Here is a 16664-nt window from a genome sequence, read left to right as displayed (position 1 = left end):
GGCTCTAAGAGCTTACTCATTACTGAGAAGAAGTTGCTGCTCACTACCAAATGGGAGTAATTGGGCATGGGGGTGTGAAATCCTCTGTGTCCCTCATACAGCAAATGTAAAATGTGACTTCCCGTGTTTGTGAGGCATAGTGGCAGGCATTGCGGACATACAAATATGGGTACCGAGACTGCCCAGTTACAAATGGTGAGAATTTCTAGTCATATTTGTTTATAAACCACACAATGGAATATTTCCTAACGACTGAAAGACACTGATCAGTGTGATTAAAATTGATGACTTGCTATGAAAAACTGCATTGTAAAAAGAACAACTACCATTTTAATATTTCCTTATCTCAAGTAGATTAGTTATATTTTACTAGTTTTCTTTACTCTGTATTTAAATCCTGTGCTTGTGATAGGAGAATGATTTTGTTAGGCTAAAACACCAGGAAAACTCAGTTTTTTTTACCCACTCACTGAAGTTTTCTTTTTCATTTTTTTTTCTTTATTGATTTTAGAGAGAGAAAAAGGGAGAGGGACAGAGAGATAGAAACATTAATAAGAGAGAACATTGATTGGCCACCTTCTGCATGGTCCCCACTGGGGATTTGGCCCATAATCTGGGCATGTGCCCTGGCAGGGAATCAAACCGGTGACCTCTTGGTGCATGGGTTGATGCTCAACCAGTGAGCCACACTGTGTGGGCCTCACTGAAGTTTTCCTACCATGGAGGGTTGATGATTATTCTAACACAGTTTTTTCCTTCTCTCTCTCTCTTCTCCCCACTGTTTTAATTTTGTGGCTCTACCTTAATCTATGTTATTTTTAAATCACTAGGAAATTAGATGTCATCAACTAATAATGGTTACATTTTTTTTTTTCTTTTTTCAAAACTACATTGGAATTTAAAGAGAGAAACAAATGTTTAGTGTATTCCTCACTGTACACAACTTTGCTAACCTGGGCTATTTTGCTTTTTCAATTATAAAGTATGTCTGACTTTTAAAATTGTTGGTATTTTTGAAAGTTTTATTTATAAAGATGATACATTTATATCAAGTATAAGATTAATAATGTCCATTGTTGACAAAATCAATGTGTTCACCTCTGAGTTGAAAATCACATACAAATAGAGAAAGGAGTCATAAGTGGGAATGAACATAAATATCACCTTATGTCTAAATGCTTCATTTTTATAAAAAGAAGTCAGCACTTTTCGTTTTTGAGGAGGGAAAGCTAATTCATGATAGTGAAGGTTTAAATGTAAAAGGGAAAGAAGAAAGAAAACAACACACACGTGGATTGTTACATCATGACCCCACAGCTGGAAAGAAGATAGAAAACATCTCCAAAGCCAAGACCACACGGGAGTCCCCCCAGTGCAGTCCTTATGCCATTTTATTAACACACTTTTTCATATGGAGCAGTTGGACCTAATGAGAGGCTAAATCTTACCTTTGTGTTAGAAATTGATTTATCTTTCCCCTCATTCTGAGTTCTCCTGTAGCCAGCCCCAGGGCCTCGAGCGTCTGCTCCGTTGTTCATCATTAGTATTTATCACTTTGAGAGAATGCCAAGGGGTGCTCAGAACTATACAGCGCTGGTCAAAAGAAAACACAAATCCCTATTCCTGGACCATTGAAAGCATTTACAGAATCTAAGGAAAGGAAAACACAGGTGCGATAAAGCTATGTGTCCGGGGGGAGGGCCGCCTAGGCTGCCCCTGAGAGCGGAGTCCAAGGGGAGATGGAAGAGTGGGTGACTGAGAACTCTTTCTCTGCCTTGACCTGACCACTCCCTGCGATGGCTTCAGGCCAGCAGGCTACCTCGGAGCAGGAGCAGGTGCAAGGCCAAACTGGAGCAAGCCAGGTAGGTATTCAAGTCACATCATGGGAGGGGAGAAGAGTACAGTTCCTTCTCGGTGGGCAAATACCATTCACCAGCCATCTGTGTGACAGCATTCAGCCAGGAGAACGCCTGACGGAGGAAGACACATAGTCTAATCTCATTCATTCGCTGCGAGTACTCAGAGAAAACTTCTAACAGAACTGAGGATAAACATGTTGCACAGTGATGACATACACCTTTGCCCTTACACAGACCTGATTTCCTCTTTCATATTAGCCAATGCATGCAATTTCCTCCTCACGTGTGTTTTTTTAATATATAAAATCAGTAGGATTCTAAGATAGGTGGATTTTTCTGGGTGGGAAAGGGATACATTTGGTTTCATTTCCTCTTGGTGTCATAATCCTTTGCCATCAGCAATGCTACCAAGATTGGAACACTGATTTTAATAATTCATTTGTTAATTGACTGCAGTTCTCCTGTAGATCTACTCAGTTTAAAATTTGGGGTGACAGTATATTTTCAGCTCAACCTATTTTAATTCTTATCCTAGACTCTGTGGAATTGTATGACAGCAGGTTTAAGGCTAATATTAACCATTTATTTTTGGCAGGTTGGCATAAACATTATTAAATAAGTCTGTAAAGTCAGGTAAAATATACTCAAAATCTTCTTTATATTTATTTTTCTAACCACAGTTCTTCAATAAATAGTTGACAAAAAATGATGGGGGAAAGTACATCATTAGAAGGGTAAAAGAAGGAAATAAAATCTCCACGTGTAATTATTAAAAACTCTTTCCAACCATGTTTAGGTTTCCACTAAATTAATTAGTCACCAAAAAGTAGAACTCAGCTGGGGTGTCTTTATATGTATCATATATTCAATGACTGCGATTGGTTCTAAAGAGCTTTAGGTTATATGTTGGAAAGGAGAATAACTTATATGAAGTCCTTACAACATAAAACTTGCCTTACTTACATAATATGAATGGTAAATGTGGCTTAGAGTTCTGCTTCTTTCTCCAAAGGATATTTTTTTAAAGCACCCACAAATGTCATCCCATCTATTTTTAAGCAGAGTGCTGCTGGATAAACAGCTGAATCGTCTAAACCTAGTGGGAAAATTCAAAGTTTAAATAAGCTATTTTATCTCATTGAAAATAAGTGGTGCCGACTGACACAGAACATATGGGTTTTTGCATTTCGTTACATGTACATTTTCTTAACTTTGAACATAATATTCCAACCCAAGCTGAAAAGTGGAAAAACAAAATATATACTTTAATAATAAAGATTCTGCTTTCTAATTCTCCTACCCAACATTCATTAATTTCCAGCTATAACTTCTTCCTTAGGTTTTCCCTGCCAGTGATGGAGTAGTCTCTGTAGACTGAGATCCTATAAAGACAACACAAATTCTCAAAACAGACCTATACTGGCTGTAGGTTTTCAATCTCTCACAGATTTCATCTTTTTTTTTTTTTAAACATAAAAATTGGTTTGGGTTTTTTCCCCACAGAATTCATCTTTTAATTAAAGTTATATATATTAATTATGAAAAAATACAAATAGTACATAATGGTATAGAGCTAAAAGTAAAAGCCCCCTGCTGCCCAGTCTCCCCATTTTACTTTCTAAAGGTAACCTGTTATAATTTTAACATTTTCCTTCTAATATTTTATGCATATTTTCATACACAAAATACGTGTATAAATGTATGTATATGTACATATCCATATATAAGCACATTTTCTTTCTTCTTTTTTAACCAGCTGGTATTATACCATAAATACTATTCAGCATTTGATGCTTTTACTTTAGTATACATTGGTCTTTGCATGTTAGTACATTCCGATCCACCTCCTTTTTAATAGCTTTGAAATGCTTCTTTATATGGGAGTATTTATTCAGTTAGCAAATGTTTACTGCTCATCTTCTACATGTCAGGCACAGTTCCAGACATCAAAAATGCAGAATTGAACAAAACGGAATCCCTGCCTTCATGAAGACCACGTTCTACGTTTTAGCATCACATATGGGGGTAACTAGCATATTAAAAATACACACTGAGTAACATTTTTCAGTATCACACTTTTATCTTATACAAAGATTTCTGTAATGAATCACCTACTAAGTAAATCTTTTTTTAAAAATTATTTTCCTTTATGGATTTTAGAAAGAGGAAATGAGAGGGAGAGAGAGATAGAAACATCGATTACAGAGAACATCAATTGGCCACCTCCTCCATGCACCCGCCCTGGGGATTTGGTCCACAACCTGGGCATGTGTCCTGACCAGGAATTGAACCAGCGACCTCTTAGTGCATGGGTCGATGCTCAACCACTGAGCTACACCTGCCAGACCTTTTATACAAATTTATCAGTTGAATAAACTGCAGATATTATTTTTTATATATCTAGCCTTTCAGTGTTTTTCTTTTTTTTTTTTATCCTCACCCGAGGACATTTTTCCATTTTTTTGTTTAGATAGAGTGGGAAGGAGAGAGAGAGAGAGAAACATTGACGTGAAAGGGACACATCGAGTGGCTGCTACCTGCACAACCAACCAAGGCCAGGGACAAACTGTAACCGAGGTACACGCCCTTAGTGGGAACCAAACCTGGGTCTCTCTGGACCACAGGCCGATGCTCTAACCGTTGAGCCAAATTAGCCAGGGCTTCAGTGTTTTCTTTATATGAGCAACCTCTTGAAAAACAAATTGTGAATTTTTCATGGTTAATTAATGTAATAACAGATTTTTTCATTGAGGTACTCTTATCTTTTTTTTTTTTTTTTTTTTTTTGATACGTGCCCCTGGCAGGAACCGAACCTGGGACTCTCTGGTCCTCAGGCTGACGTTCCAACCGCTGAGCCAAATTGGCCAGGGCAGGTATTCTTATCTTTTGTAAATCTATATACTCAAGTACTTTACATTAAAATTGTTTCTGAATTGAATCCTCATAAACTAGCCTATGATAATTCTCCAAAGGTAATAATCAGGTCAGATGCTTCAGTTTCCCTTTACTTATATTGACCACACGTGCTAGAAACTGCTGATTTAAATATTTCATGATACCCATATGCTTCCCAGCACAATTTTTATATCTCCTTTTGGTTTATGCATAACATAAAAACAAAAGGAAGGATGCTTTGCAAACCAAAACAAAGCAAATAAATATACTTCTTTCATATAAAATTCAAAAAAATTATGCCTTTTATAAAACTGGGCAGAAAAATCAATTGTTACTTAAGTGATTTTTGTCCAGAAGCCAACCTGAAAAAAATCCCGAATAGGGACAATCGTTCATGAGTTTCTTGTGCTTCTATGACCCATGTTTATTACAATCAAAATCAGGTCAAATTCTATATGTAGTAGCACCTTGCATGGAAGAGAAGACATTCAAATTGCCAGATTAATGGGAGTACAATGAAGAAAGTTAGTTTCACTTTCTCTACCTCAGGTTGGAAGGGCATTAAGATGTCTCCCCTTCAGCCTCCTCCTACCCCACAATGGCCTATCACCCCCAGAATGTATGCTCTATGTTCCAGACTTCTTTCAATGTTATCGAGGACATTTGACTAATTTGGGTAAAAGCAAGGAAGCCTCTTACATTTTCTCTGATTTAATAATTATGTCTCAATAAAAAAAAAAAAAATGTTCCCTCTGACATTCATTCTGACACAAAACAGTTTGTTTTGTTTTGTTCTGGATGTTGTCCACCTCTAGCTCAGGAATAAAGAAAATAATTCCTTTTTGTCAAATAGGATATTATGAGATGCACTTAATTTAATGCTTTTCTATTAATTCAGAATTTTTTACTTTGCACAAACAATTACAAACTTGAGTGGGAAGTTAAGTGCCTGCTGCAATGAGGTGTATGTGAATTGCCGAAGCCAGGATTGTTACTAGGAAGTAGGAATATTTGAAGAACCCAAATCAGGTCATTTTGACTCATTACCAAAAAGATAAGGAAATAAAAAAAAGGGCCAAAAAATTCTTTCTCAAATGAAATATATCTGCATAGTTACTGTTGGTGGGTAGTTCACAATATAATAGGGAAAACATATTGTTTTTTTTAAAATTAATTTATTTTTGTTACAGATGGTTCTCCTTTTTCCCCAATGACACCCTCCTTCCCATTCCCACCACCACCCCATCCCCAGCTTTCTGTCCATGTCCATCGGTTATGCGTACATGCATATAAGTTCTGTGGTTTATATCTTCCCTCTCCCCTAACCCCCTCTCTTGTACCCTACTTTCACATCTCTGGGTCTACCCTGTTCCTCAGACTGTTATGTTCATTATATTCCACAAAAAAGTGAGATCATGTGATATTTGTCTTTCTCTGTTTGGCTTGTTTCACTTAGGATGATACTCTCCAGTTCCCTCCATGTCGTCTCAAAGGATAAGAGATCATTCTTTCTTAAAGCTGCATAGGACTCCATTGTGTATATGGACCACAGCTTTTTTATCCATTCGTCTACGGAAATCATATTAAATGTGAGTGTGCATATGTGTTTATGTGTGTGTGTGAAAGCAAATACTAAAGAATTCCAGTCTGGTTTTGGTGATAGAGGGGATAATGGAGCATGCAAAGGTTATTTTGCCTCCAGAGATAATCATTTATTATCTTGCATAAGACATTCTTACCTCATTCCAGTTTTTACTGAAAAAGAGTGGCATGATCTAGGTTCATGATATAAAATACAAGACATGAGACACATCCCTAACTTTACAGGCCAATGCCGCTGTCACATCTCTGTTGCTATGTTTCATTTGCACAGATTACTTGAGCGAAACAAATAATGGCATAGGCTTGACTCAAAGTGTAAGTTAGTTCCCAAAGACTGGATTTTGTTATGGCTCTTCTTTCCTCACAGAAGCTGCTCTCCATGTTTGTCCTTTACATTTCCATACGGGGAGATCAAAACAGTTCTGCGAATTGTTGAAAATTATTCATATAGATTAATCATGTTTGTATTTTGTTGAGTTCAGTGGATAGATAGTTAGAAGATGATAAATCTGAAAGCACACAGGTCCAAGAGAAGGACTTAATTTTCAGTTAAATTTTGCCCCTTACTAGCCAGACAAACTGTAATTTACATTCTGGGTGTCAGTTTCTTCATTTGTAAATGAGGGGTTGACATTTGCCAAAACATGATGTGATAGATGTTCATGTGAAGAAAAGGAACAGAATTTGATAAACTAAGTGGTGTACTCAGACACCTGGAACCTTAGATGTTGATATGGACAGCGACTCTCCGAGAAAACAGTGCATACAGAGCATCTCCCAACCTCTCCGTCTTGGAACCCTCGCCACAGAGCAGTTCTAGGATGAGTGATCCACAGAATGTGCTTGAAATCACTGGGTGGGGTGACAATTTTAGGATTCTGCTTGATGGGTCCTGCCACAGTTTGGCGATGGGGCTCTCTGGACCTGGTGGAGTTCCACTGTGGTTGTGGCTCCTGCTTGAGATCTGGTTCCCTGAAGATCTCCACAAAAATATCCAACTATCCAACTGCAGCTCCCTGGAGACCACCAAAGATACTTCTCGGGTGCTGGTTATGTGTCCACCATCCAAACCCACCACCATAATACTACACCTCCCCCCCAGGCCTTTCATGCACAGGGGCCCCTCCTGACCTGTTCTGCTGAGGTCCCCCCTCTTTGCCCACATCAGATGCTGTGTTGCTTCCTTGCCATTGAAGGAAAATCCAGGACTAAAAGTTCCCATGCTTTCTTCTGAATTGATTAATAAATCAGGTTTAACTCAGAGGATGTAATAAAAGATTTGGTGAGCAGTTTTATTTATTTGATTTAATACTCTCCTCGGAACAGGGAATATAGGCATGAATAAGACATAGTCTCTGCCAAATGAATGACATCATCCCTTCTCTCAAGTGCCTTACAGATTGCTGGGTGAGACAGATTTGTAAACAATTGGTTTGAAAATAATGTGATCGGTGTTACATTAATAGTATGTGCCAGTTGTTAGAGTAAATTTTTTTTTTTCAGATTAACTCTGTGTTGGATTTATTAAGGCAGGTCATTATGGAAATATTGGTTTTTTAGAACAAGGAAGGGCTTAAATGATCAGTTTCTGAAATTTCTGCTTATTTCTGTGATGTGATGTTTCAGGTGACTGTAGATTTTTCTATTCATTTATCAACAAGAAGTAAAAATTTCACTATTGACTCCCTTGCTCTTAAAAACATGTCAATTAAATCAGGTGCCAGGCACTTTGATGAGGCGCTGGGTGCAAAGCCCGTACAACAGAGGCTCTCTCTGCTCAGATGGATTTCGTGGGCCTCCTGAAAGCTGGTTAGACACTGGTCTTCACACTTATGTCTTTCACCCAAACTAACTTCTTCAAAGAATGAACAGAATACATACAGCTCACAACTAGGTGAAGAGAACCTTTATATCAATTAGCTCTGCAGTGTCCCTGTCTGCCCCTGGAGTCTCACACCCACAATCCCAGAAGCTGCCACTCAATTTCTCATCTGCAGTGGCTAGTTCTATGTGGCCACCTGGCGAGGCTAGAGTACCCAGTTATTTAATCAAACACTAATGTAGGTATCACTGTAAAGGAATTTTGTCAGTATCTACAATTACAGTAAATCCTTGATTTTGTAGACCTCGATTTAATGAACTTCAGATTTAACAGACAAAAAGTCTGGTCCATATGTCATATGTAAAAATTAACACCCTGTTAATTTTAAAATGCTTTTGACCAAGATTTGCTTATAATTAAATTAACATGTTATTTTTTTGTTATTAATTCACTGTTATTTTAAATCAATTTTAGCTAATAGCTAATTCGTTGAAAAAAACACTGTAGTAATTTCACTAACATACACATTACATATCTACAACTATAGTCTACACTTTTAAATCTAAGAGTCATCGCTTGTAAATAATGTTCATTGAATGCTGAACATGTGATCATACTGCATTGTGCACAGTAATTGGTTGTGTTGCCATGTGGTGTGACTTTCTGCAGCAGACTTTTTGTTTTGTTTGGTTTTTTTTGGTTAATCCTCACTGAGGATATTTTCCATTGATTTTTTTACATAGAGTGGAAGGGAGGGAGGGAGGGAGAGAAAGAAACATTGATGTGAGAGAGGCACATCGATTGGCTGCCTCCACTCAGACAGGGGATCGAACCTGCAACCCAGGGACGTGCCCTTAACTGGGAATCAAACATCCAACTCTTTGGTCCAAGGATCATCACTGTAACCATTTAGCCACATCGGCCAGGGCTCTGCAGCAGTTTTAATAGTGGCCGGCTGATGTTCCGAGATGCACTAAGCCGCGCCCCAGCTGTGTACATTTGTTTATTCGTGGTGACTGGTGAATGCACACATTTACTAGACCTATTCAGTATAAATTTAAAATTATAATGCACGTAGAAAACTTTTCTGTGAAATTAAACTTTTCACACATACTTAATTTTAATTAAACAAATGTGTCTACATAAGTAAAAATAGGTAAACCAAAAAAGTTGTCAATTTTTTTAACATACACATTCAGAAAACCTACTTTATTATAAAACGGTCTTTGGTGTCTAACAGACATCCTCTCCTCATCGAAATTGTCCCTCTATAGAGGTTCTACTGTAATTTTATTCTGAATTTGAATGTGATGTGTTTTACTGGAGCTCTTCCTATTTATTTTGGTAATGATATTATAATAGTAGCATTAATTTGTAAATATTGAATTGAGCATGACAAATATATCTTTTTTTTAAGAAAAAAAATATAAACCTAGGGCAATTTTCCTTCAAATGTGCAATAAAAACCAACCTGTGGTTTTATTATACTTGAAAAAAATTAGGGTACATTTAACATAGTATTTTGCTATTCTCTTTTTGTAGTCTGCCTTGGTAAAAAAAAAAAAAAGTGTCATAAAAGAGATGCCAAATTAGATCTGGACGTGAGGAAATGTTTTTCTTAAATTCTAGCTCAGATATTGAGTTGCAGTTTGAACTAAACAATAAATAATGAAGGAATTAATCCCTGTTCCACTTATGAAGCAGTTCTTTTAATTATTTCTGGCTTTTGAAAGAGAAGGATAAAAGGGATACTTTTCTTTAGACACTGACCTAGGATCCATGAACTTTATTATTTTCTTTATCCCATGATAACTCTGTCCACAGAACTTGATCAATAAATCAATTCATCCATCCACCCATTCACTTTTATTGACTGCCTCCTATATGCACTGTGGGAGCAGAACATACAATTATCCATAGACTCCTATTTTCCCTCAGGGATCGTTCTGTCTACTGGAGGGACAGGTGAGATTAGCAGAGGGGACGAAGTCACAGCACTCCCGTGTGGTTACAATCAATGGTGGGAACTGCTAGAAACCACATGCTATCAGTGCAATTAGCATAGGAGTTGATACAGGAGGTCGTATTTGACCTGATACTTGAATGATGGACATACGTTGCCAGCTGGGCCTAGGGCAAAGGGTATTACAGAGGAGGAAGCAGTGTACGTGGAGGCACGGCCAGGAGAAATGGCACAGTGTGTTCTGCACAAAATACAAACGACGTCCAGTAGACCGAGAGTTCAAACGCAACAAACTTCACTTCAGATGGAGGCCTCTCTGGTACTGCTAGAAACAGATTCAGTTGAAGACACCCAGTCTCCTGCTAATGGTCTCGATGAAATCTAAAGCACAAGAGGTTTTTCTCAGAATGCCTTTTCTTGGATCGTCATTTTTTCGGTCAGCAATACGGCACTGAAAGTGACGGCAACGGCTCCTTTTGTTCCTGGGGCACAGGTTGCCTTCTGTAAATCTACATTTCCTCCCTTTCTCAGCAAGCCTGGCTGTTCAGAAAAATCCCCCAACTAGCCTTTCTTCTTAGCTGATCCCCCTTTCCTGAACAGGGCACTCGCCATATGCTCAGCCACCCTCCACAGTCACATCCCACCCTCTACCACCATTTATCGCATCCCTTCTCCCTAAGACCTCACTTCTGTTTATGTCTAACACGCCCACACATGGCTTCACCCTTCCACTTCTCCCGGTGCACCTCCTCTAACATACAGCACCGGCACTGTGGTACCTGCAGCCATGTCTTCAGGTGCTCGTTGAACACTTAGAGAGCTTCTCTGTTCCACACGTCAGCTTTGTCATGTCCCCTTTCTTATATTATCAGTTCATCCGGAGTCCTCTTTCACTTCCCAAAATATCACCACAGGATTAGTTTCCTGTGCCTGCTGCGTCAAATTATCAAATTTAGTGGCTTAAAACAACTGGCATTTATTCTCTCACAGCTCTGGAGGACAGAAGTCCAAAATTCGTAACTGAACTAAAAACAAAGTTTCAACATGCTGAGCTCCCTCTGGAAACTCTAGGGGAGAATACATTTCCTTGCCTTTTCAGCCTCTGGAGATGCATTCCTTCCCTTCCTGGCTCAAGTCCCTTTCAAAACCAGCAGCATCACTTCTTCAAACCTCTCTGCTCCTCTGATCACATGGTCTTCTTCTGTGGTCAAATATCCCTCTCTCCCTCACTTTTATAAGGACACTTTGGACAATATTTAGCACCTTCCCAGATAATCCAGGATAATGTCCCCATCCCAAGATTGTTAACTTAGTCACATTTGCCATATAAAGTAACATTGACCGTTTCCTGGATTAGGATGTAGCCATATTCTGAGCCATTTTCCATACACTACACCTGCCAACACTGCTTTATGGTTAGTTAGATACCTACTGTGTATCATCATTTTATGAGATAGGCACTATTACTTTCTCTGTTTTACAGATAAAGAAATGGATGCACAGAAATGGATGCACAGAGATAGAGATAGAGAAATGGTAGAAACAAGATTCAAATCGATGTCTGTCACCTCAAAAGCCTTTGCTCCTCACGCAATGCTGTACTGTCTCTCATATTTTGGGACTGTGCAACGTGTGTTGGTTTGGATCACAAGGTCCCTGGAGATAATCACAGTCAACACAAAATGGAACATTTCCCAGAAATCGTACATTTCTCTTCTCTAGCTGTACTTCCAGATATTTCTCCCACAGAGAGTACTGCTAATTAAGTGCTTGGGTGGTAACGAGTAGCAATTTGCTTCCACCATGAAAGACCAGTGGAAGCCCCCTGAGTAGTCTGACATCAGACTGTGGCTGACGAACATTCAGAGCCCCCTGAGCTCAGGCACAAGCACTGTGGAAAGAGTAATCATAGAGCAGGACCAGGAAAAAAGCGTGTTGAAAAGGACAATGGAAATGAAACAGACGTGAGCCCAGTGCTTTCACCTGGAGAGAGCAGGGGAGGCAGCAAGCTCCTGGAGGCACAGGGGCTGCAGAAGAAAGCCTGAAAACGCAGACTGCAGCACAAAGAAAGGTACCTTCACATTAACAGTAGGGGAAAACTAGACTCAAGGCCGACCACTGGAGGTCAAAAAGCGAATGAATAGGTAGACAGTGACAAATCATGGATTTTTTTTTTCCATCCACTATTCATTTTTAAGATTACAATTTTCTCACATTCTTAGGAGGCAGTGGGCCATGTGGAGAATAGAAAGAGATGATCCCTGGAATTAAGCAGATCAGGGACACATTTCTTAATAAAACAGTGTCACTTACGGCAACTTGACCCTCAGTTGTCTCATTTATACAATGGGAATAAAAACAAGATGAAAAAATTTATGTGAACAGCTTTATCACAGTATTTTTCAGGAATAAGGAACAAAGAATTATTGCATTCAGTTTCTGCAACATCATAACAAAAGATAATAAACCTTGTTAGGGAGCCCAAGGATCTATTCATGCATTCATATAGCGTTTACTTTGTGCTTGATCATGGCTACTAACTGCGAATAAGAGATTGAATGTGTTCCTTCATGGAACTGATAGGTTAGTGAAGTAGGTAATCCTCTATAAAATAGAAGCAGCATGATGAAGAAATAATGGATGCTATGAGACATATTGGGAGAGGTACTGAACTCAAACCTGGTCAAAGAGGGCTTCCTGGAGGAAGTGCCATCTCAGAAGAGACTAAGAGATTGTAAAGGGATTAGGTAGGGAAGAGAAGAATTTGGGATAGATGGATAGAAGAGACAAAGGAGAAAGGAGCTCATGCAAAGGCCCTCGGTAGGAGAATGTGACACCTTTGAGAAAATGAAAAGTCTGGAATGAAGGCTGGATAGAGGGAGTGTTAGGAAATAAGGCTGTGAAGGAGATGGTCTCCACGTACGTCATACCCTGTAAATCATGTTGAGGGGTTTGGACTTTACCCCATGGGTAAGGAGCAATCATTGAAGGATTTATATGCAGAAGATTTGGTGATTTTATTTGTATTTTAGAAACATTGTTGGGACTACAATACACAGAATCGACTGGAATAAGAAAAAACTAGAGGCAGGAAGACCACTTGGAGATATCTTCATAAATCTATGTGAGAAACCAGAGAGATTTATCTAGGATAGAGGCAGAGGGAATGGGGAGAAGTGAATAGAAATAAAAGTTATAATACTTGGTGATTTTAAACTCAGTTATTCATTCATCTAATCAATTTTTATGAGTTTATCTTGGAAATGTGAGGGTGAGGTAGAGGGGGAACAAAACTCAAGTTTTTCCCATGTTTCTGGATTGGAAAAAAAAGGGGGTAGGCAGTGTGCTATTTACAGAGGTAGGAAACACAGGATAAGGAGGCTTGTGGGGAAGATACTAAGTCCAGCTTTAGACATGATAGGTTCTGAAGTAATGCCTTTGTTTTCTCCAGCCTGTGAGCTTAAATGGGGTAATATAACAATAATAACCAAGTACAGAGATATTTTAGTCTTCTCTCATCTTTGCTCCTCTCCACTTAATTCTTATTGTCCCCAAGAATGGGCTTCACATGTATTTGGGAACAAATCTGTTTGCTGCCTTCTGCTCAGGCCTCCTTGCCATAATGCCAAAAACGTCTTATGATGGTGGGCCATCTGTAACAATGCTGCTGTTTCAGTCACCACGATCCTCAGCTGATGACTGCTCTGGTCTTCGCTGTGTGTGTGTGTGTGTGTGTGTGTGTGTGTGTGTGTGTGTAGGAAAGGTGGTGGTGCTGCTTCCCCTAGATTTTCTGCATTAATTTACACCGAGAGGTAACATGTGAGTCTGTAAATAACACATGCCTTGCATTTGACAACTCTGTATCTCATCTTGAGCATGAGTGGGTTGACTGCTATAGACAACAGAATCATGAAAGGGAAGCTGGTCAGACGGCCTTGCAGATTTACATCATCAAATGGTTTTAGGTATGAAAATATCATGCTGGGGTAAAATCTTTCATATTATACAAATGACAGGAAATAAAAAAAAACAAATTTGTGGTTACAAAAATTTGTTTTCTAGTTCATTTCTTCCAGCTTTAAAATGGACACAGTGTAGTCCGGCCAGTGTGGCTTAGTACAGAGTCGACCTATGCACCAAGAGGTCATTGGTTCGATTCCCAGTCAGGACACATACTCAGGTTGTGGGCCAAATCCCCCGGTGGGGGGCATCAGGAGGCAACCAGTCAATGTTCTCTCTCATTGATGTTTCTATCTCTCTCTCTCTTTCCCTTCTTCTCTCTCTAAAAGTAATAAAAAAATTTAAAATGGACACAATGCAATCCATAGGTTCTGGACCAGTGATACTAGGGAAAAGGGAAATGGAAAAACTATTAGAATTAAAGGAGCAAAACAGTGCACAGGGCAGCCAAGGATGGTCTGGAGCAAAGAGGTGTGAAAGGGGAAGAGGGGAAGAGGAAAAGAAATTGAACACATTACAAATCCAAAACAATCCACCACATTTGAGCTTCCAACAGAGTTCTATAAACAGAGACTAACCAGGAAAGTGAACATATTTTAAAGCCTTGAAGTAAGAATAGGTAACATATGTCTGTCTTGGTGTTCTTAAAAATGAACTGTGATATACTAAGATGACACACTCCTATTTCTCACAGGTTTACTAAATTAGAGGTGTTTCAAAAGAAATGGCTCAAATTTGTAGGTGGAGCATGAATGATATTTAAGAGGAATTAAGTCATAAGTGGCAGCTAAGTACTTGTACTCGAACATCCTGTTTATATTTCTAAGAAAAGCAGATATCGTGAACAATTTAAAGGTGGAGGGTAGTAAAAGTTATTTCATTTTTATAAAAGTGTGTCTGTGATGTTTAAAAATTTCTACAAAACAAAAATAAGAGGTGTCCACAACCCATTTCCCACTCAGTAAAACAGAATGGGAAGATTAGACGGTAGGAATAGAAGAAACATTTCCTTTCCATTTCTCCCAAATTTCCCATATAGTTTGGCTGTTTTTGAATAGAGCTTCTGAAATATCTTTTGAGGTCACCTACTTTGAGAGAATAGAGTCTCTAATTTCCAGGTGACAAGGTAGTGAGCCCAGAGAACGTAAATCCCAATCATATTTTTCATTTTTGTCAGTCTTATAGAAAAGAAAAGATTATAATCTTGCTAAGCTTTTCCTGGGTTCAAGGATTTGTGCTCCAGGTTTACTAAAATAAAGATCCCCGGTTAAAAACTGAAAAACTGTATCACAAAAAGCATAGCCAAAGTAGCAATGAAAGTCTCACAGAGGTCTTACATGGTTTTTAATTCTATGAACTTCAGTGAGCAAACAAGTACATTTTCCACATGAACTGAACTCATTACAGCCATGGTAAATAAGAAAGCAATAGCCAAAATTCATATTACTGGTATGCTGCTATTTTAAAAATACAATCTTATAAAATAAAACCAACCTAAAGTAAAACTGGATTAATTTTAGCAACTGAAAATACTACCTTCTTTAGAATAACATGTACTTAGAAATGAAAGGACTCAGAAACCAAAACGATATATGTATTCTGCTTTCTCTAGAGCATATTCAACCTCAATTTATAATATATCATACTAAATGCTAAATATATTCAATAAGCAGTACTTGAATAGTTTTGTCTATCTTTGCTGCATCTAAATATTAGATAACTTCACTTTGCACTATAGATAATAAAACATTATTATATAGATGACATTCTTACTAAAAAACTGGATTTCTCCCTCAGCCCCTCTACTACCATAAACAACCTAATCAAAGGAAAAGGGTACTTTGGGGGTACTCTTCATAAAATTCTTCATCCCAAATTCACAGACATAATGAAATATAAAATTAACTGCAGCATGTTAAAAGAAGAATTATGGATTAGCATAGAAATCTAACACAAAGAGACTATTTATTTTCTTTCCCATAGCCCAGAATTGCCATTAGCTTACCTTATTAGCTGAAATGCCAAACAGAATGTCTTTATGGAAAATTAAGTTCATTATTCATCTCAGCTTTGATTTGGTATAGTGCAGCTGAGAGCATTTAGCTTCTCTCTTTGATTTGCCGATGCAAAGTGGGTGAGTAAGGCAGTAAACACAGAACTTGGGAGGTGGGGAGTGGTTGGCCATGGCTCACAATGCTAGACTTGCAACTTTACATTTCATTCATATGAAGATACCTAATGAAACAAAATCTTATCACTGAATTATATCACTTAACTGAATACTTAGTGCAGATTTTTAAGCCCATGCAATTTTGCATAGCATTAGCATGAACAGTGTCCTGCATGCTTACTATCCCAGCAAAATTAGATGGCTATTTTTCATTATCTCGGTGGATTATTAGGCTACTGATTCACATATAGTGGATAATGTGTATTCGGCCAAGGAGAAATCCACATGGGAAAGCAATTCGGCAATTTTCTGAAAAGAGAATACCTGTGATTGTCTGACTAGTGATGGAAACATAGATGCATTTTACAATTTTGAAGGTAAGTGTACAAGCAC

The 16664-nt window shown here is 38.3% G+C and overlaps 1 protein-coding gene across 8 annotated transcripts in view; it reads right to left on the bottom strand.

Moving 5' to 3' along the window:
• DLGAP1 (DLG associated protein 1) overlaps positions 1-16664 on the bottom strand; it is a 329410-nt gene that overhangs the window by 280383 nt on the left and 32363 nt on the right. For 2 of the 8 annotated variants that reach the window (XM_036245135.1, XM_036245137.1), the window contains exon 1: positions 16107-16233. The exons of the other annotated variants lie outside the window; for them this stretch is intronic. In XM_036245135.1, coding sequence (XP_036101028.1) covers positions 16107-16157 — 51 coding nt within the window. In that variant the 5' untranslated portion in view covers positions 16158-16233. Of the gene's footprint in view, positions 1-16106; positions 16234-16664 lie in introns of those variants that run through there. 8 annotated transcript variants of the gene reach the window in all.

The sequence above is a fragment of the Molossus molossus genome, unplaced genomic scaffold (assembly GCF_014108415.1).
Source record: "Molossus molossus isolate mMolMol1 unplaced genomic scaffold, mMolMol1.p scaffold_m16_p_6, whole genome shotgun sequence".
Taxonomy (NCBI): domain Eukaryota; kingdom Metazoa; phylum Chordata; class Mammalia; order Chiroptera; family Molossidae; genus Molossus; species Molossus molossus.
This window is presented reverse-complemented; position numbering and strand designations above follow the sequence as displayed.